The following is a 22,254-nucleotide window of genomic DNA, read 5'->3' as shown; positions in this document are numbered from 1 at the left end:
GGTTTGAAGGGGTCACTGGATGCTTAAGCGAGGCCTGAAGGAAGGGGTGGTGAGCGCTTGGGTTAGAAGTGGCTTAGCGGTTTGTGAGGACACAGGGAAGGCATGTGTGGCCAGGGTATTGGTCTTTAGAGTATGTCATCTCTTGAGGTAATGACTCCTGGAGGTTTATTTATTGCTAGAAAGTCCCTTGGATTATACAGATTTTAACGTTTATTTATTTTTGGGACAGAGAGAGACAGAGCATGAACGGGGGAGGGGCAGAGAGAGAGGGAGACACAGAATCGGAAGCAGGCTCCAGGCTCCGAGCCATCAGGCCAGAGCCTGACGCGGGGCTCGAACTCCCGGACCGCGAGATCGTGACCTGGCTGAAGTCGGACGCTTAACCGACTGCGCCACCCAGGCGCCCCTGGATTATACAAATTTTAAAAATTAAGGATTTGTTTCATACTAGAAGCCTGTGATTTGTGAAGTCTTATATCACTTCTACTCCTTGAGATTTTGTAAGGTATGTGAAAGAATTTTTTTTAATGTTTATTTTTTGAGAGAGAGACAGCGTGCGAACAGGAAAGGGGCAGAGAGAGAGGGAGACACAGAATCCAAAGCAGGCTCCAGGCTCCAGGCTCCAAGCCGTCAGCACAGAGCCCGATGCGAGGCTTGAACCCACGAACCGCGAGATCATGACCAGAGCCAAAGTCGGATGCTCAACCAGCTGAGCCACCAGGCGCCCCTACAATTTTTTTTTAGTGTTCATTTTTGAGAGAGAGCGTGTGCAAGCAGGGGAGGGGCAGAGAGCGGGGAGACACAGAATCTGAAGCAGGCTTCAGGCTGCCAGCACAGAGCCTGATGCGGGGCTCGAACACACTAACCGTGAGGTCATGGCCTAAGCCGAAGTCAGATGGTGAGATCATGACCTGAGCCGAAATCAGATGCTTAACTGACTGAGCCACCCAGGCACCCCTATAAAGTATTTTTTAAAAGTCCAAAGTCTTGAATATCTCCTTTTAACCTTGTTAAGAATGATTATATTTCTAATTTATACTGGATTCCATTATAAAGTAATATGTTCACTATGGAAAACAAACAAAAGAGTAAAAATTACCTTTATCCCTATCACTGTACAATATAAGTACTATAAACATTTTGTCTCTAATTCTGTCAACTGTTTTTTTTTTTTTCTAAAGATGTTATTTCTGAGTGATTTCTACACCCAATGTGGGGCTCGAACTTACAACCCCGAGATCAAGAGTCACATGCTCTACTGACTGAGCCAGCCAGGCACCCTGTCAGTCATATTTTTAATTATCATTTTTATGGAGATAATTGTAGATTTGTATGCCGTTGTGAGAGATAATACAGAACGCCTTGTACACTTTGTCCAGCACCCCCTGCAAAAGGTAGCATTGTTCAAAACTATGTCACAGTCAGCAGGATAGTGACATTGATACAGTTTGCCCATCTTATTCAGATTTCCTCAGTTTTACTTGTACTCAGTTGTATTGTTTTCCACAGACTCTTGTATTAGCAAAAAGCTATTTTTGATGGTTTACTTCTAGTTTTGTATTCTGCTCCTTAAGAGCGTCCCTCCCCCTAATCTTATATCCCTGTCATGCTCATGTGTTTTCTCTAAACGTGTTTAAGAAAGCAATTACCTGTGAGAGGAATAAATAGGTCGGAAACAGAATTGTCCATCTGGTTGTACTTTACTAGCCTGCTGACTGTTTATGGACTGTTAAGCTAGCTTATAGTTTCTGACCTGGTGCTGAAAGATACTCTGGATTGTTTGTAACCGAGAGAGAACCGTTTAGTGCCATTCGGAATGGACTAAAGTCAACATGTCTGAAAAAGGCCCAACAGTGATAGAAATGTCAAGTTGCCTGTAATTAAAAAAAAAAAAAAAAAAGTAGAAGAGAAAACGTATAGGGAAAGTACCAGTAATACAGGAGGCTTTGAGAATCTTTGCTGTCACTCTTGAGTGAATGTTCTCAGGTGGTAACATCATCTGACGATCCATGACTGCTGCTCTGTGGGACAAGTAACCCAAAAGGTATGCACCACCCGCGTTGTTACAGATACGGGCAGTTGACTTTCAGTGGTCATATGATTTTCACGTGTCATCTGGTTTTCAATGTTGTTCAGATTTTCTAAATGAGGCTTTTTCAATGGTGGGGTGTAAAAAGGAAAGAAACAGTAGATGGGTGAAAAGGAAGTTGTTTTAGAGTGACTGAGTTCAGAAAGCATGAGAGAGCAGGAGAGAAGCCATCGGGATGGTTGATACTGCTTGCCCAGTTGTATGGGTTAGCTCAAAAGCACATCGGGCAGATAGTTGACTCGAGAAAATGTAAAAGCAGGGGATGACAGCCATTAGCGTCTTTATCCAAGCAAATGGGAAAGGCCTGAGGAGAAAAACTAGTTAGGTATGATTGTGAGGTTAGAGTCTGTGCAGTGAGAGAAGGCAGAGAGCTTTTTCTGTCCAGAAGGACAGGGGCTAGGCTCTCCCTGGTGAAAAATAACTATTGAGTTCTAGCTGGCCTTGTTCGGCAGCTCTTAATCATTAAAATGTAATAACATAAGAATAGAAGAAAGCTACAAGAACCTAAATCTCAAACCTGTTAAAGTGCTGAAGTTTTGTTTTAATCAATCCAGCTCTTATTGAACCTTGTTATGGAGGTTCTAGGTAAAGTAATAAGACAAGAAAATTAAATTATTGCAAAAATATTGGGGGAATCAGATTTAGTCTATTTGCTAATGTGATTGATATGCCCGGAAAATGCAGTTTTTAAAAAAAAACAAAGAGTAAACGAAGGCAGGTGAGATAGCTGCATTACGAGATTCTCTTTATTCTAAGATACCGTGTGTAGTGTGAGCCTGTGTGTAAAAACCAGCAGAAAGAATTCATGATATGTGTTTGAAGAAAAGTTTGGAAGAGCAGACGCTACTAGATTGTTAACCTTGGTTAAGTTTTTTAATTATAGCTTTGTATTCTCTACTCTGGACATGTTATTTTTATAATTTTTGAGGAGGGACTTTATAAATGGTTAAGTCCTTTGGTATTTAAGAATTTTTGTGTTTTGTAATGATTCCTTCTATACCAGTATCTTTATTATGTGCCCTTAGTGTTTGGCTGTTACTGGGTTTCCCTTCTGTGAGCAGCCTTGACATTACGTAGTGGCCATTCCTGTTCTCTTCTTTCTTCGCCAGCATCTGATTTGAGGTACTCTCAGTTGATATTTGAAGATTCTCAGTTGATACCCATAAAACTGATCAGCAAGATAAAAACTCTTCCTGGGATGCCTGGGTGGCTCAATAGGTTGAGCGCCCAACTTCGGCTCAGGTCACGATGATCTCACGGTTCGTGAGTTCCAGCCCCGCGTTGGGCTCTGTGCCGACAGCTCGGAGCCTGGATGGAGCCTGCTTCGGATTATGTGTCTCCTTCTCTCTCTGCCCCTCCCCCACTCACACTCTGTCTCTGTCTCAAAAATAAATAAATGTAAAAAAATAATTTAAAAAAGATAAAAATTCTTCCTGTTCTGCTTCCCCCATTCCCTTTTGATCCTTGTTCTCTACGTTATTACACAGTACATTGTCCTCCTTACCGCTGACCTTGTGTCTGAAATCTAGTAAATACTAATGCTTGCTATCAGTTCTTCCCTAAGCTTCCCTCCTTGGTTTGGTTGCCTGATGCTCATTCTCTACCAGATTTCTCAGGAAAGGTTTATGGAATTAATGGTGCATGTTCTTAACAGTGTGTCTGCAGCCTTGATATTTGAAGGCCACTTTGAATATAAAAATCTTTGGATCACATTTTATTTCCTTGCATAACTTAAACGTGTTACTCCATTATCTTCTGGAGCAAAAGCATTGCTGTGGATGTTTGACAGCCTCATTAGCCTTCCTTTAAAAGTAACTGGGTCTTTTTGCTAGATTCTCAAAGGATTTTTTAACCTTTTATTTCAGAGTCTGATTCATTTATTAAGTCATGCCATGGTGGTAGCTATTTCAGTCATTCTTCCCCCAAGTCTATGTGTTTTTTCAATGTATAGTTTCAAACCTTTCCTTTATTTAAATCAACCTTGAGAATGCCTTGAATTAGAGTTTTCAGTATTTTGTTACATTGCTTTGGTTTCTTTTTTCAGGGACTTAGCCTGTTATGTCTCTGTTTGATCTTCTTTGCCCATCATCTGTTTCTTTCACTCTCTCTCAAAAACTTTTAAAATGTTTCATCATTTATTTAAAAAATAAAAAACTATTGGGGTTCCTGGCTGGCTCAGACAGTTGAGCATGTGACTCTTGATCTCAGGATCGTGAGTTTGAGCCCCACATTAGGGGTATAGATCACTTAAAAAAAATTACTAAATACAATTTTTTAATTTTTAAAATTTTTTTTCAAAAAGTTTTACAGAAAAAATTGTAAGAATAGTGCAACAAACCTATTTCTCTTTATTTCTTTAAAAAAATTGTATTCAGGTCCCCCTGATGTTTCTTTTAAGGCGTTAAACATGCTTGCTCTCATGGTCCTCCTTGTTGTGTCTTCATGTCTGAAACTATATCTCTATTTTATTTTTAATTCTTTCCTGATTTCTTTTATTTCTCTTTTCAAATCATTCTTTTTTCCAGCCACCTTGATTCTTGATTCCTCACTCTCGTCTATATTGTTCTTCTATAGCTTTTACTGCTTTCTTAATCTCTGTTAGCTTATTGGCTTGGTTTTCGTCTGTCTTGGGCGTCTTTCCAGCTGGCTTTTATTTCCTGCAGAGATACTGCTGTGTCCCTTATTCTCTTTCGTCCAGTGATGCTGTGTGTGAAGCTCAACTACTCCTTGTCTTCAGATCATTTTTAAGCGAACGGTTTCCTTGTAGTTTGAGGAAGGAAGGGGTGGGTCCCATAGATGCTCTAGCTCAGGGCTCTCTGGCTCCCTCTTGAGATGCCTTTGTGAAGTTATTTTAAACCGACCTTGGACTTTCTCTAAGATCTGCTTCCCCTGTTCCTCCCATCTGACTTATCTTATCTCAGCCTTCTCTTTCCTTAGCCCCTTTTCCCCATATCTTGCTCAGTTTGTTCTAGTCCTAGACGGTTCTCCTCAGTGCAGGGCTTTGTCCTAGAAGGGCCTTTCTGTGCTCAGTTTTGAGAGTCTGTGGGACCTGGATGCCCCAGCGCCTTGCGTGGAGGAAGAGCCTGGCACAGCCTGGGAGTTGGAACCCGCAGAATTTGTTTCCAGTTTGGCCGCTAACACAGACTGGCCGACACGCTTTGCGGTGAGCACCTGCTGGTGACCTGGGGGTTCTGCTGATCCCAGAGCCGTCAGAACCCTCTGGGGTCTTGAGTCTCCTTCCTCCCACACAGGTGCTATGCCACTGTGGCTCTCAGTGTCTGGTCCCTACATCCTGTACTTTCAGGACTGCAAGGGCGCCTTGCCACTGGTTTTGTTTTAGTTGTCCGAGTTAGTCATCTGCCCTTGTTGCTTCGTGTCTCTGTGTGGAGGGCTCAGGAGGAAGGGAAAACTGTGTCACTGGGGCTACCACCTCCCAGATCATAAAACCAGAGTAAGCACTCAGAAACCTGCATCTCAGCCTGTCATCCCCCTACTTGGAAAAACTGAGTCTTAAGAATCTTCTTCGTGAAAATTTCAAACGTACAGAATAAGAGAGATGAGTATAATGAACCCTGACATATCCATCACCTGGTTTGAAAAATTACAAACTCAGGGCCTGTCTTCTTTCATCTAAACTCCCCACCCCCCACCCCATTAACCCCTCCTAGCTCTGATATGTTTTGAAGTAAGTCCTAGCATCATAACAAATACTTCTTTTAAAAAAGAAGACCGGGGCGCCTGGGTGGCTCAGTCGGTTAAGCGTCCGACTTCAGCTCAGGTCACGATCTCGCGGTCTGCGAGTTCGAGCCCCGCGTCGGGCTCTGGGCTGATGGCTCGGAGCCTGGAGCCTGCTTCGGATTCTGTGTCTCCCTCTCTCTCTGCCCCTCCCCCGTTCATGCTCTGTCTCTCTCTGTCTCAAAAATAAATAAACGTTAAAAAAAATTTTTAAAAAGAAGACCAAAAATTGAGTACTCAGGGATAGGAGAAGCCAGAAGCACCTCTCCTTTGGCCTCGGAGAGGAAGATGAAATGTCAGTGAAAGGAGACGATGATAGCATCCAGAGTCTGGGCCAGATGCCCGTCGGCCTGGAAATGTGCTCAGAATACAGCCTCTGGGGGCTGGTCACGGTGGCAAGCTCTGCTAGGCACAAGGGCTAGCAAGACAGTGCTTCTTCCCATTCCTGCCTGAATAGTGTTGGTAGCGGAGGGTCCCCGTATGTCGTGATTTGGGAGTGCTTCGCACTGAGTCCCTCCCCAGCCTGGCTTGGCAGCTCCCTGTGAAATCCTTCTTGTCATCCCAGCCATTGACCCTGCTGCATCCCAGATTTGAGGGAAGGGTGTACATTCTGATGGAGCGTATCCTTCTCCGGGAATGTATCCCATCAGAAAATGGTTCTGCCTGCAGGAGAAATGGAGGTGGGGGTGGGGGAGAGGCACATCCTTCCAAGAAATGTTTCTCTCACACCCAGCCATTCCCTGGGTATCCTAGCAGGAAATTACTCATTGCTGGAAAACCACCCTTGTGCCCTGTGCTGAGGAGGTCAAAGAGAGAGCAGAATTCTCGAAGTTAGTTGGGTCATCAGTACTTTCTCACTGCAGTCATTATTTTGTATTCCACGGTTGTCCTCATGCTGTTGCTCTTTTCTCAATTCCGGATTCATAGCTCTCCCTTGGTGGTTCTGACCTGCTTATTATTAGCACACTCACCTAGTAAATCCTTATTGAGGGCCCCGCTGCAGGAATCGTGCTGTGCTGGTGAACAAGCTCGACCTGGCGTCTGCTCCTTTGAGTGGCGGAGACCTCTGTATCATCTTTCCCGGAAAGCCTCTCCAGCCCCGTTGAATGCAGGCAGGAAGTTTAGGAAGTGTTGTGTGTGCCCTGGGCACACTGACGTGGGGCACAGGCTGCTGTAGTGTGGTACAGGCCTCCTCTTCCTTCTGACCTTGCTGTGATTACAGGAGCTGAGTCAGTGGCCCAGGCAGCGAACTTCTGAGGTTGCTCTGAGGAAGAATGGGCATCCCTTCTGCACCCCAGGCCTCAGTTGCCAAGGTTTCCTGTCAAGCAACGTCGCCGGGACATACTGGGCAAAACAGCTGGGATATAACCGTCTGATTTGTTTCCTCCAGTTGACGCCAGTCCAGGCCTGCAAGGGGAAGCGACTGGTCCGCAGAGCCAGGGCGAGCTCTTCCCTCGGCACCAGGTCGGGCCGCTCCGCCGTTAGTTACTCCTGAATTTACTGTTCCCATTTTTGCTAGCCAGCCAGCCTTGGTGTCTTTCCCCTTTTCCTTTGGAATAGATTTCCCGTCTGATCGGTACTTTGTACAGTATTTGATTGTGACTACAGGTGCTCTAACCCCACCCAGTGGGAAACTCATTGAGGAAGGGACCGCGACCTAACCACCTGCCTCATCGACATTTGGCACAACTTGAAACGGAAGGGCAAAACTGGGCTTGCAAGTACAGTGATACACTGTGGTCTTGATCCTGAAAGTCATTGTCAAAACTTGACTTTGGTGTCTTGTGTAAGAGTTTGCTTTAAGGAGTAGATTTGTTTGGCAAAGCCACTTACCTTTAAAAGAACTTTACGGTTCTGGCCTTTTAAGCTATCCTGCCATCTAGTGAATGTATCTTCGGGAAATTTTATACTGTTCACTCTGAGTAGTCTTGCCAAGATTGCTTTTCGGCACAGTAGGGAAACGAATGTTCTGCTAGTGATGTGCTTGAGTTTATATAGTGCTATTACATGAAAATGTCACTAGATTCAGTGTCTCTAAAGTTCTTTATTTGAAAAAATTTTTTTAATGTTTGTTTATTTTTGAGAGAGAGAGAGAAAGAGAGGGAGACAGAGACAGAGCACGAGCAAGGGAGGGGCAGAGAGAGGAGAGAGAGAGGGAGACACAGATCCAAAGCAGGCTTTGAGCTGCCAGCACAGAGCCCGATGCGGGGCTCAAACCCATGAACCGTGAGATCATGACCTGACCCGAAGTCGGACGCTTAACCAACTGAGCCACCCAGTCACCCCTAAAGTTCTTTATTTATCCTGATTGTTTGATCCATTTGGTCCTTAGGATTTGTTTTCCTGCTAGTCATTTTGTGAGAAAGAATATCTAGCTAATTGTAATATCTTTAAAGGATATTACCTCTCCAGTAGCTTTCAGTTATGTATGTAATAATAGTGACTCCAGTTTGTATCTAGCAATATGTGTATGGATTTTGGTTTCTGTATAGTTTTAGTTGTGGCATTAAGATATTGAGCAAACCCTCTTGAGGAATGGTTTGGCATCCATCAGCCTTCAAAAGCTTCTAAAAATTGATCATATGTTATTAGCAAAGGTTTACTGCCTCTTTCCATTGTGTAGAGAATGTACTTTTTATATATTCAGCTCTAAGAAGGGAGAACCCAAAAGCCCAAGGCTTTTGACTGGAGAGGAGGAAGGGATAGAACCTTAAAAAAAAACAAAAACAAAAAAACCTCATCTCACTAAATATGTTGAAAAGGTGGGAAGATGTACTAATTTAATTTGCTAAGATACTGCTACTTAGATATTATCTGAAAGTTTAATGAAATACACTTAATGAAGTATAATAAACTTAAATTTGCTTTGACCAAAGTTAGAAGTCAAGCAGCTGACATGATGAGCTATGTTTTGCCATTTTGTTTGTAATAGAACTGCTTATGAACATGGTGAATAGAAATAACTTTTTAAATTGTTGTATTTGGTACAAGTTTATATGCATGGTAATACATACTAGGTAAATATGGGAGGGGGGGATTTTTGTATCAGAGCCGTCTTGCCCATTCTTTCCTTACAGAAGAAGAACGAAGTAACAGTATTCATTCTAACTACAGAACTACTATTGTAGGTTTTAAAAACTCCCTGTTATTTTAATCTCTTATGTTCCTTTTGATTTTTAGTTTGCTAAATAGTTGCAAAAAATGAGTCTAGGCTGCATCATCATCTTTAAAGAACAACTCTACCTAATTGTAATGGTTCATCTGTCTCTGAAAAATAGTGATTTGTTCATTCTGAAGTCAGAATTATCAAATGCAGCTGTGTTTTGTTACTGTTTGAATTTAGGGAGAGGAAGGAGGAGCTTTCTGTAATACACAATTTGAGCTGCTGTAATACACAAGCACAGATTGCACTAAGTGTGGTGCAGCTGGTAAGCTGACTGAACCAGACTCAGTGTGAAGTTTAAGGGCTAATAATGGGTGTAGTTGATAATTGTAGCAGGAAAATAAACTTCAGATAGATTAAGATTAAATGTTTTTTTTAAAAAGTGGCATTACCATATTGAGGAAGAAAGATTTTCTACTGCTACAAGCAGTAGGGGAAATTGCACAGGAAAAGGTCAATAGATTGGAATGCATACAAATGTAAAACTACTTTTAAACTTCTATTTGCACAGGCAATGCATATTCCCTGTAGGAAATACTGGAAAGCAATAGGAAAAAAAAAATTCATCATCTTGCCAACTAGCAGTAGCTGCTGTATTGCTAATATATTGACAGTTTTCTGATCATCCTCCCACATTTAAATTTCATTTCCCATACATAAAAGGTTTTAAATGTACAAGTAAATTGGAAAAGTGGTTTCCAGCACTGACAGAATTGATGGCTTTAAAATATGTAAAGAGGTTGGGGCTCCTGGGTGGCTCAGTGGGTTAAGTGTCCAACTCTTGATTTCAGCTCAGGTGGTGATCTCACGTGATCGAGTCTCACGTTGGGCTCTTTGCTGACAGCTCTGAGCCTGCTCGGGATTCTCTCTCCCTCTCTCTCTGCTTCTCCTCTGCTTATGTGCGTGTGTGCACGTACTCTCTCAAAATAAACAAACATTAAAAAAATGAAATCTGCAATGAGGTTGTATGAATAAGAAAAATGCTAATATTCTCAAAGATTGGTAGGCAAAAGACAGAGATCACTGTGTGTGCATCATCCAGCGGACACTTAGCACCTGCTGTGAGAGCTGTGCTTCCTGGGCGCGCATACAGCTGCTGCAAGGGATAGACCTGTGACATTGTTGCCTGTATGTTTTATGCCAACGTTCTGAGGCATAATCAAGATACAAATTAAAATGAGTGGACAACGTATTTCTTCTTCATTTGATTTTCAAAAAGCAAGGTAGGTGAATGTATCTGTGAGCTTGAGATGGGCAAATATTTCTTAAGACAGCCCAAAAAGCGAACCATAAAAAGGAAAAGATTGATAAATTGAACTTCAGTGACATTAAGAACTTCTGTTCATCGAAAGCGGCCATGAGGTTGCAGAAGTAGGCCAAATTCCTCCCACCCCTGTCTGCCTGCCCCTCCCACTGTGATTCCCATAAAGAGGCAGAGAACCACTTTCGAATTTGTGTTTAGCTATGTGACTTGCTTTGGCCGATGGAATATTGGTGATCACAACACAAGCAGAGGCCTGAAGAAGTACTTGAATATTGAGCCTTGCCCTCTCTTGCTGCTTTCGACAATTCTACAATCACTACTCTGTTAACAAGCTCAGGCTAGCCTGTTGGATGATGAAGGACATGTGGCTTACTTCTTGCTTATCACCCTTGTCAGCAGCTAGCCAAGCATCAGGTTTGTATGTGAGTGAGGCCATTGGGCCACCAGCTGACCACAAGTGCATATTTGATTCCAGTCAGTAACACATGGAACAGAGACAAGCCATCCCAGCTCAAATGGCTGACTTCTAGAATCATGAGCAAATAAGCAGTTGTTGTAAGCCCTGTGTTTTGGGGTAGTTTGATCCACAGCAAAAGTCAGATGATCCAGAGGAAGATACTTGCGACATTATATGACCACCAAGGGACTTGTGCCCAGAGTCCATCAGGAACACTGCATATATTAAGAAACAGACAGCCTAATAAAGCGAGGTGGACAAAGGCTACACAGGATGTCACTCCAGCTATATGACATTTCTGCAGTAGGCAAAACTACGGGACGGTAACAAGATCAGTGTTTACCGGGGGTTTGTGGGGAGAGAGGGCCAGCTGACTAGGTAGAGCATGGGGATTTTAGGGCAGTGACAATACTGTTTGATATCGTAATGGTGGGTGCATGCCATCATACATTTGTCAAAACTGCTAGAATGTTCAAAGCAAAGAGTGCACCTTTCTCCAAGAATGCTTCAAGGGCTCCTCTGGCCTGAAGCAGTGGTCTCTTGTGCCAGTGCTGCTCCTTGTCCAGATGTCTTGGGAGTAGGTGCATGTGATGTGTGCCACTAGTGAACAATTTTTCAGTGCTGATGTAATGAATAAGGGACTTTAAAATAACTGCGTTAAAGTGGCTGTAAAGTCATTCTTCTGGTGTTACTTTGACTTGCTGCATTCAGATATGCTTTCTTGGGTGGTGATTTCAAGTAACTCTGAGTGTTGCATGACTTCATGGTACAAAAGCAAAACTGCGGGCTGTGGGCTCACATGGGTTTTTGTCTCTTGGAACCCATATTAAGACTGGCTTGTCTTGATATGGTAAACAGTAAATAGACGCCAAACCGATGACTTCAGTTTTTGTCAGTGGGTCCTCTCTCAACAGATTGGCCTGAGGAGATTTTCTCCTAAAGCCCTGAAGGTTTGGGGACCTTTGCTGTTTGTGTAGCAACATCCTTAAATTAGCTTTACGTCTGTAAGGTTACATCTCACTTATGAATTAAGGTCTAAAAAAAAAGATGAGAAATCTGTGCTTAGATCAGGTTATCCTTAAATTGCCCATAATGTCTGATGCATGTGATTTTATACCTGTAGTGTGGTACTGTTGCTCTCAGGCACATTTCAGTGCTGGAACCCTAAACTTCATCCATAGGAAGAAGCAACAAAGAAAGATGCAGGTGCCCGTAGAGGCAGGGGCTTTTGAACCAGTCGTTCCGCCTTCCCAAGAGTGTTCAGACCCTGATGGTGGCGGGGGGGGGGGGGGGGGGGGGGGGGGGGGGAGGGGGGGGGTAGGTAGAATAACGTCCAATTGCTTGGGGGCTTTAATCTGCCTGTGTTCTTGTTAATCCTGTATACCCCTGATGAGTCGTCCCAGATGTGTTTGTGAGAGGTCCACATGACAGCACCTAGCTGGAATTGAGCATCTGTTTATCTGGCGGTCTTCCCTAGGGGAATGCAAGGTCCTTGATGGCAGGACTTTGCCTCTCTTGTTCTTCTTTATATCCTTAGTACATCCTTATATGCACTGCCACATAATCAGTACTCAGTAGATACTTAGATGAGTTGAGGGGACTCATAGTGAATCTAAGCCTTGCTTCCTTAATCCTTACACAGAGTTCTTTGGAAAGCCATATGGAAGAGCGTGGTTACCTGCTTCCTCTCTTCCCCAAATTCTCACTTTATTTTTATGGCCTCACTGAAGAACTAATCACTTCATAGTGCTTTTAGGCATTGGTAGTGCCTGCCTTCTTCATCCTGATCCTCATAATGGTGTCTAGAAAAGCATATTACATCTAGAAAGTATTTAGAAAATTTACTTGCTTGGCGACGATAATGCAGAAGCCTTGGTTCAGGCAACAGAAACTTGGAATATTAAAGAAATTCTTAACCAACGCTGTTCTCATTTTGATATTGTGTTTGCCTCCTGTTCACACTCCTCAATCATCCACGGGAGTATCCTAGCAATTTTATAAGCGTTGTTCTCCGTCATTTCAGAATGGGAATATTGTTTGGGTTCCTAAGGTCCCTCCCTGTGACCCCTGAGCTTAGGGAAATTAACCAGGGAGGGAGGAAGCTGGTGGTTGGCAGTCTGGTTCCCTGTAAAGGAAGGTGTGAGCCTTCCACTTTCGTGTGTCTGGCAGCTACTTGTGTCCTTACTCAACTGTAGCACTGTCCTCCAGCAGAGTGCCAGAACCCCAGGGCCTGAGTGAAGTACTTAAACTGTCCTTATGGAAAGCAGAAGGTAAACAAAACAGAAGCGAAAGTAGGTTCCGTTTTTGAGACTGTTCTCTTACAGGAATGGCTTTGTGGTTCTCAGCATTTAGAAAGATACTGGTTCCAGTGTGTTTTATTGACATCAATTACTGTAAGTCTGATTCATTTTCTGCCTATTGATTTCTGCCCAAGGTGAAAGTCATGACATTTAACAGAAAACATAAGTGATTAAAAAAAAAAAGTATTCTTAGGACTGTGAAAATGAAGTTTAGAGTCCGTGACACCTAAAAAAGCAGTTTTTATACCTCTTTGTTAATGATTCTATTTCATGTACAAATAACGTAAAGGTTGCAGTAGCTTCCTATAATGAACTCAGAGTGTTGTTTCGGAATTAATTTTATCTGCGTCAAAAGTTTTCAGTAGTAGAAGACCATGTCAATATGCTCTCACTAATCACAAGGTTTTCTCAAAGGTAAGATCCTTCATTTCTAAATGAGTCCTATTACTGCAGATGGAAAATAATTTTCAGTTCTGAAACTGCATAAGACCTTACAGAATCAAAAGTAGCTATGATCCACAAATACATAAAGTGACTTTGTTCTTTTGTAAATGCCCGAGGGTCATCATCAGTGACAGCAGTCCCTTTCTATGTTTTTAAGATCTCTTACTTTAAATGGCTATGTAACCATGGAGTTGTTAAAAATTGAGTGATAATGTTAAAGCTCTGTTAAGCTCCCAAAAGATACTCTAATTTATTTTAAAGATTCTTTATCCTTAATAGTTTGCAGCTTAACCCCGACCCTGCCGTGTCTGGGTACTGACTTACTGTTTAGGTTGCCCTGTGGCCATTCTCCTCTGTCTAAACTGCTCCTTCACGTGTCCTATTTCTCATACTCTGTTCCTCCCTCCTGGCTTTCAGTTTACTCCTCCTTTGACCGTGTTCAATATAGCGTTTATTAACTGTCCGTTGAAGTTTTGTGTTTTGTTTCTGTTTTTAAATTTCATCTCTAAGATTTCTCATTTGTTCTTTCCCATCTACTTCTTCTGGTTTCATTTCTCCCTCTTTTTACTCATGACATCTTTTTAAAAAATGATTCCTTCATTTATCCCCGATCTCAAATATGTTTATCTATGAAGTGCCTGACAGGGTGTATAATAAATTTCACGTGGGATTGACTTATTTTCTAGCCGATTTGTTGGTTTATCTTTTTCAGAACCAGTACTATTCTGTGTTTTTGGTACTGCGGCACAGGCCATTTTGAGTGGGAGGGCTTTTGTTTCCTTTGCATTCATTCTTGTTCTGTGTTTGAGCCGAGCTCTGCCTTTGTGTTTTTCTCTATATGTAATTGACCATTGTTTTGTATTCGGAGCAGAGGGTGTACATCAACACGTGGAATCTGTTCCACCTTCTCCACCAGATTGTTCCCCTAGCCAACTTCATGAAGGGTATTCCATACCCCCCATCCCTTATCCCCTTGCTGGGGGGGCGGGGAGGGGGGGAGCTGGTGGTGGTTTGTAAAGCAGTTTGATTCTGCTTTTTTCCATGTCACTTCCCAGATGGACATAATTGTTCTGTTAGTGATTTGTAGCTCCATTATTTTAACCTTGCCCCAGACCAGCGTACAGAATGACCCAACACTGCCTCAGATGCTGGCAGGGATGATTTTTGTGTATCTTGCTGCCTTTTACATGCTGACCAGTTTTCCCTCCTTTCTCTGGCTCTCTTTCAGGCACCACTGAAGATTCGGAGGTGCTGGGTTTACTTTACAGCATCTTTCTTTATCTAATACATCGTCATTTTAAAACCTAAACCAAAACAGCCTTGGTTAGCTAAATTTTAAGCTCTTTCTTTGTTATCTAAATGTTGTAGTTTGTCCTTAAATTTAATGATACTGAGTATATGGTTTCTTGTATGTCAGTTATATAAAGGTAAATATAATAGACATTTTCCTAAGGTTTTTGTAGTAAATAATATTGTTCTAGTAACTTCCATATATAAAGAATACTGTATTGCTTTTAACTCGAAATACCCTAGCCTCTGACTTGGATGATTTCTATATTTCTTAGAGTTACACAGAAACGCTATACTTTGTCAGACAGAAATCTTATGTTCTCCTTAATAATGAGATTGATGATTAACAAGATTTGTCCTACATGTTCCTTTGAAGATTTGGTATTTAAAATTTTAGGCTAGCACCCCCTCCCCCTGCTTCTATATATATCTCCCTGTTCAGCTGGCAGCCGCAGCAAGTGTCCAGGAAACGTACACCCCTGTATGTTCACTTACTGCATTTTAAATTCTTGCCTTTACTGTACGTCAGCATTTCCCTTCAATCTAGCTTGCTTTGTCCATCTCTGAGAGCCAGGACCTCCATAAAGTACTAGGTAACAGCTCGAAAAATCAAATTAGGCCACCGTTTGTACAGTGGGGGTAGGGGGGCATATAGATGTTGAAGGTGCTAAGGGACTTGGTAGTTCACCTCAGTCCTGGTGAGTGCACAGTACTCCCGGAGGTTTTTCTTCCTTTAGGCTTTTAAAACAGATCACTGTCAGAACCATTAAAAGCTAGCCCTTTCTGCTTTGAATCCATGTATTAGTAGCTATTCCAGTGCTATCTTATCGTAAGACTCTATGTCCCAATTGCAAAGCAAAATAATAATAATTATTATTACTCTAGTAACTTCCATTTTGTAACAGATGATTGAAAATAGGATTGGATCAGACATTTGCTAAACAACCTCCCTTTCAGGTACATTTCTGTCCCACGATGAAATGAAGCATTTGGTGTAGAAGCAAGGACTCTGAGTTTTGGGAGCCTTTGGGGCCATTCGTTAATTCAGTCCACAAAATCTAGTTGAGTCGTCTGGGCCTGGGCCTGGGCCTGGGCTTAGGAGGGGTGGAGAGGCAAGGATCCAGGCACTTCTGTCAGACTCCCAGCTGCTGATGGATGCCATGCTGTCTACCTCGTCACATGTCAAATAGTTTGAAAGTGACTAATGCATTTTACCGTGGAGCCAGTAAGGGACACCCAGTTGTGGGACTGAAGACAAAAGGGTGTTAAAACCAAACCTATACTTAACGCAATGATGTGCTTACTGTAAACATGAAACTATGTCTGCAAGGCTGGGCTGGCTTTTATGCCTGTGTGTTTTAAGATAAAAATTAGAAATCTTAAACAATGTGTCAGCTTTTCACCCAAGTTTTACTTCACCTAATTGGATTTGGGAGGTATTTGAATAATGGATGGTGAGCTTTCATGAGTACATACAGAAATGAATTCACTCTGGGCCCTAATTCGTTCTGTTACTGGAGCTTTCTAAGTATATGAGTCCTTCGTATTCACTGGGAGGTTATCGGTTACCTCGTTAAATGAGTGGGGCAGGATAGGAATCAAGAACTAGCCTTAGAAATTATTCAGGTAATGTTACTTTCTGTCCTGTTCCCTTCCTTGCCTGTAGAATTTCTGGTTCAGCAGATGTTTTGTTTATAATTTACCAAGCATTTGTAGCACAACTTTCTAGCCCAGCTCAATCATACTTTTGGAAGAATTTAATTTTTTCTCGTGAAAAATTTAATTTTCTTCATGAAAATAGTTCACTATGGAGAGGATTCAGATCAATTTGAGTGCCCAGTGCCTGTATAAAATGATAATGTAATTTCAGTCATTTACCTGTAAGCTTTGACCAAACTTGAGCCTGCTTCAGTAACCCATTATCGCATTATCTCTAGGAGAGCGTGAACCTTGGACATCTATTACACATGCTATTTTCTTCTGTCACATTTCTGAAATCTACACTAAGAATATGAAGTAGGCTCATGAAAAGCCACTAAAGAACTGGCTAGGAGAGGGTGAGGGTAGGTAAAGAATCTATTTGTTCTGCATTGGTATATTTCATGAAATGAGATCCTGTCTCATTTAAAATGCTGAGGTACACTTTGATTTGGAAATGTTGGCATTTCTCTTTAAGAGATGCTTCTGGAAACCTGTTCAATGGCAAGTTTTTTATTTCCCTCTTGGCTTCGCTCCCACATTTCCCCTGGCATTCAGCTTCTCATCATCCACTTTAAGGGTTTTATTTTATTTTATTTTATTTTATTTTATTTTATTTTCTCTGTGGAAATTTTACACACTTGTTAAGATTATTTAATCTCGGTCAGCATAGTAAATGATGTAAGGATATTTTATGCTAGCGATGGAAGTCTCCTTAAACTTAGTCATTAGTGTTCTGCTCTTTCTACAGCTGTTGGAAAGTTAGCTTACCTTCACTACCGTTTTACATTACAGAGATCTTATTTTGCTTTAATTCTGTGAAGGTTTTTGGTATAGTCCATTTTACTTCCAAACTGCTGTTATTAGTTGCCTTTAACTTTAAAGGTACTTTATCACTCCTCAAGTTTAAGACTGTAATCCTGGCATTTTATTTTACTAAATGAAACATAAATGGCTTGTATTCAGAACATGCATGTATTTCCCATATGATACTATAATGTAGAGAAACACTTAAATGGGTATATTTTCTTATTTGTAGGTTAAAGTTGGTTAGAAAAACTTTACTGCACTTAAGATCTGTGCATTTCACTCTTATGAGTTTACCTTCATTTTAAAATCAAGTTTTAAAAAAGTATTGTATGAATACCTCTTATTTTCTCAACATCTTGACCAAATGACCACTCCAAATTCTACTTCCTCTTCCTCTCTCAGGCAGCAAAACAGTATATATTAATATAATCCTTTGGCTGAATAAAATCAGTTGCCCACGGTTACTCATATCTTGGCCCTTATTTCCTCAGAGTGAATATTTGTTGGTTCAGTGGTGTAACTGTATCAGTTATTTCTTCTGTCTTTATTCAGTCACACCAGCTGGACTGACCAAATTTTTTCACACACACACACACACACACACACACACACACACACACACCGCCCAAGGCCGAATTCGTATCTGCTGCTAAGTGCTTCCAATTAAAGAAAACAAATTTGAGACTTAGATTTTTATTCCTTTGAGTTATTTGTCTGTGTTGTATAGCATTTCCCTGCAAGCTTAATTTCATCCACAAATGATGTGATGAGTGTGTTCTGCTGGGTTATTTTGCTTAATCTCGGATAGGTTTATAATCTGTAAACATGCCTTTTCAAATTATTAGTTCATTTGTAGTGTGAGTCAAAAACACCTCCCCGCCATTTTGCAGTTCTTTAAATAAGTAGAATAGCAGAATGGGGGATTTTTTTTTTTTTTAATCCAAGTCGATCTGCACGTGACCTGAGAAGTGAAAGGGGACCATAATAGGTCTGTGATAAAAGCCGTTGCTTTTTTGTCCACACCTCAGCCCATTACCGCAGTCTCTTTGCTCGAAACCATTTTCAACTCTGCTAGTCTCATTTGTCTATGTCTCCCTATTTCCAAGGAAAATGTTTATTTTCTGATTCATTCATTTAGACCTTTACACAGGCAGAGAGGATTTCATTTTCTTGAACAGCCATCCTTTCTGTTTTTTCCTCCCCTTTGCTTCCCCTTCCCCATTTTCCCAGTATCTTACACCTTTTGGTTAAAACGATATTCATTTCCATTATTTGCCTACACACATAGTCACAGGTAGCATCGTCCTGTAGTTTCCTCTTTAAAGTTTTCCCGTAGTTAATAATTGCCGTATGTACTTTGATTCGCGTGGCGTTCTTTCTGCCTGTTGATTCTTCCCATACCTCTTGTAGCCTCTTGGACAGTTTTCCACCAGGTCAGTCAGCACTGGCCAGTAGGAATGCACCCCACATGTATAATTTCACCCTTTCTAGTGGCAAAAAGGTAAAAAGAAGATGAGATTAATAGTAGTTCATTTAGCCCAGGATGTCCAAAATGTTGTTTTAGCGAACACCACTGAAAATATTTACGATACTTTAGTTTCCTTTTTGAACACTGTCATCAAAATCTGATGTGCATGCACTTCAGACTGCTACTACTTACATGCTCTCAGGAGCCACATGCAGGAAGTGGCTGCTGTAGTGGACAGAGCAATTTCAGCTGATTTCTTGGTTTTAGTTTTTGTCTCAGAGGCTTTTGTACTGGACAGACACCTCCATTCTCTTGGATTGTTTGGTCTCTGGGCCTGACACACACAGCTGTCATCTTAGGAACTCCTTCTGCTTTTCTTGATTGGATTCCCTATTTCCTGGATTTCAGGTCTTCTCCTTATTTTTCTCTGGTGGTTTCATTCAGTCATGGTGGGTACAGTGGACAAAGGCATGTCATTGACCCATTCAGTCTCTCGAGTCACACTGCTCCAGTCTGGCCCCCTTGCTCCGAGGTCTGGTATATACTCGTCATCCTGCGAACACCTCCCTCCACAGTTTCTTTGGAAATTTCCTTTGCCTTTGCTCTTGTGTCAGGTTTTTGGTTGTTTTTTTGTTTTTTCTTTACTACATCTTCTATTTTTCTCTTTCTTGGTTTATTTCTTCCCTCACATGGAAGACCTGTGCTCAGTGGATTGCTGAGGACCAGAAGCATGGGTGGTAAGGTGTTTGACATCTTGCCTCTGTGCAATGTTTTTATTACACCTTCTCACTTGATAACAGTTGGGCTGGATATAGAATTCTAGGTTGGAGATCATTTTGCTTCAGATTCTAAAGGCATTGCTCCATTGCTGTCTCGCTTTCAGTGTTCTGGCGAAGTCTGAAGTCATTCTGATGACCTTATCCTTTGAAAGTGCATTATTTTTTCTTTTCAGGGACTTATAGGACATTTTCTTTGAGAGATTCTGGAATCACGTATTAATGTGCCTAGTATAGATCTGTTCTTATTATGATGAACACTTGATAGGTCTGAAGATTTCCTTGAACTATTCGTTTTTTTTTTTCTTTGTATTTTGTTTTGCCTAGTTTTCTATTGGGGGTTTTTGGGGGATAGGTGGTGCTTTACTTTCTGGGAGGATTTTCTTCTACCTTTACCTAACATCTTGTTCTTAATTCATGGATACAATATCTTTTCTTATCTTACTGAATATATTCATCTCTTTTTTAAAGTTTGTTTTCTCTGCAGTTTATTTCTTCCAAGGGGCTTTTTTCCCTGTCATTTTTCTTGTAAATCTCTTTGATATTAGAGGCTTTCCTCTTAAATCTTAGAATCAGTGGTTGTCTGTGCGTGATGAAGAGTCGGGGCTCACAGGGCAGATTCAGAGCTCTGACAGGTGGAAGGGGCTCATCATCCCTGACCCAGGTGTGAGCCCTCTGGCGGGGCTGTTGATTGGTTGTTGGTTATGTGCCCTGGTGATAGTATCTTCAGGTCCTTCCTCTTGTCTGCTCACATCACCTAGAAAGCACTCTGCCTCCTGATTTACATCCTCCAAGGAATGATTCTCCAGAGTTCTGCACGGAAGGGGTGCGGCGGGGATGGTGGAGATCCCTTTCTTCCCAGACGGCCCCAGCCCTGAGCCCTGTGGCGAATCCCATCCTTCCATCCAGAGGCGGCACTTCTGAGCCTCTGCAGGAGTCTGTGCTGGAAATCAGGGTGGTTCTCTGCTTTTCCCCATTGCTGGCTTGTGATCGAGCTTTCTCAGACCTGCCAGCTACTAATAAGATTCCCAGCTTCCAAAATTCTGTTGTTGCTGTCTTCTCTTGTTCTCCCTTGTGAGTTTGTCTTTTTTTTTTTTTTAATTGTAGTGAAATATACTAACAAAATTTACCATTGTAACCATTCTTAGGTGTACGGTTTAGTGGCAGTAAGTACGTTTACATGGTTGTATGAGCTTATCTTTTAATAATCATAAAATACAAGTTAAGAAGAAAAGCTGTCTAAATGGGAGTATAGTGGTGTTTTAGGAAAGCAAAACTAGATGTGTGTGATCAGCAGGAGGCATACTTTGGCTCTTCTGTTACTCCAGACGCTTGCCGTTAATCAAGACACTTTCTCTTTCTGACCCATTTGGTATAATGGGATTTGTCTGTCTCCTGGGAAAGCAATCGAATAGTTGTTGGCATAAAGGTGCATTTTATCTGCCCTCAATACTTGTAGCTTTACGCAAGGTTACAGATGGAACTCTCAGGCATGACGTTCAAGGCTCTCCGCGATCTGGCCTACCCACCCATGTGCTCCAGCCGTCTGTCGTTGCTCCCGCCAGCCCACTCACCGTTCCTTGCAGAAGATGTGCACTCCAGCCTTCGCTGGGCTGGATGTTGCCGAGCGAAATGCACCCCCTCCCCTCACCGCCCCACTCCTTTGCATCTCCCTGCTGTCTTCCGCGTCTTTCCAGCTCCCAGCCCCACGCCTTCCTCCCACTGTGGCCATGTGGTTGTTCCTCTTCTGTTTTCCTCTCATGACCTTGTACGTGCCTCTGAATTATCACCTTGCATTTCCCACACTGCCCAGCTCTCTTTGATGTGTGTTCCTCTACTGGGTCTTCTCAGTGCCTGGCACATAGCCCGTGCTCGGTCAAATGTCTGGATGGATTCCTGGTGCCAGAGAGTTCAAAAGAGAACTCTTTATCTTTTTCTTTTCCTTTTTTTTTCTTTGTAGGATATCCGACACGAAGCCAGTGATTTCCCATGTAGAGTGGCCAAGCTTCCTAAGAACAAAAACCGAAACAGGTACAGAGATGTCAGTCCCTGTAAGTATTCACATCGCCATTACCAGTCTCACTGCTTCCACTGCGTCGGCTTCTCAGTCAGGACCCCTTGAGCCCCAGGGTTTGGCAACAGATTGATAGCAGTAGAGGTTTATGACTTGATTGTTTCCTATTATAAAGGCATTAGAGACTTATAGTAATGGTTCATTTTTTCCACGATTGTAGAAGGAGTAGGATTTCAGTTTCTGGAAAATGCAGCTGAGTTCAAAGCACTGTTTTTAGCTTTGACTGTTTTTATGATGAATCCTTTTCCTACCAGCTGAAGCAGAGTAGAGTAGGCACAATATAACCTTTTCTGGGTGACTCAGCAACAGCGTTATTAGACCCCGAGTGAGCGTCATATTGAACTGTGACGATGCCCCGCCCAGGCGTTAAGGAGCCGGAGCGGCGGTCCCCCTCCACTGAAGACAGCTCTGCTCCTCAAGTCCCACCCCTACCGCCAGCACCGGTCCTCTAGCCCTTTCTTGCCATTAGCTCTCATTGTGCCTGCCGGCCTCTGACAACCTCCGCCTTCGGGGTGACCGGCTCTGAATCTGCTGCTCTCTCAAAAGGAAAGAACGAACCATGTTAGAATTTGGGTAAAGCGAGAAAAACTGGAGCTGTGACTAAAGAGCACGACCTTTGCCATTTCCTCTAGGCCCCACCGAACCTTTTGACTCCCCTCCAGGGTTTTTAGACCCTGTCCGTCAGG

At 42.2% G+C, this 22,254-nt stretch overlaps 1 protein-coding gene across 2 annotated transcripts in view; it reads left to right on the top strand.

The window, feature by feature from the left end:
• Positions 1–22,254, top strand: part of PTPN1 (protein tyrosine phosphatase non-receptor type 1) — a 68,334-nt gene that overhangs the window by 23,241 nt on the left and 22,839 nt on the right. The window contains exon 2 of one of the 2 annotated variants that reach the window (XM_015078387.3): positions 21,455–21,545. In XM_015078387.3, the coding sequence (XP_014933873.1) occupies positions 21,455–21,545 (91 nt within the window). The remainder of the gene's footprint in view (positions 1–21,454; positions 21,546–22,254) is intronic. The other variant, XM_027046643.2, reaches the window with a different exon arrangement.

The sequence above is a fragment of the Acinonyx jubatus genome, chromosome A3, assembly GCF_027475565.1.
Source record: "Acinonyx jubatus isolate Ajub_Pintada_27869175 chromosome A3, VMU_Ajub_asm_v1.0, whole genome shotgun sequence".
NCBI lineage: Eukaryota > Metazoa > Chordata > Mammalia > Carnivora > Felidae > Acinonyx > Acinonyx jubatus.
This window is presented reverse-complemented; position numbering and strand designations above follow the sequence as displayed.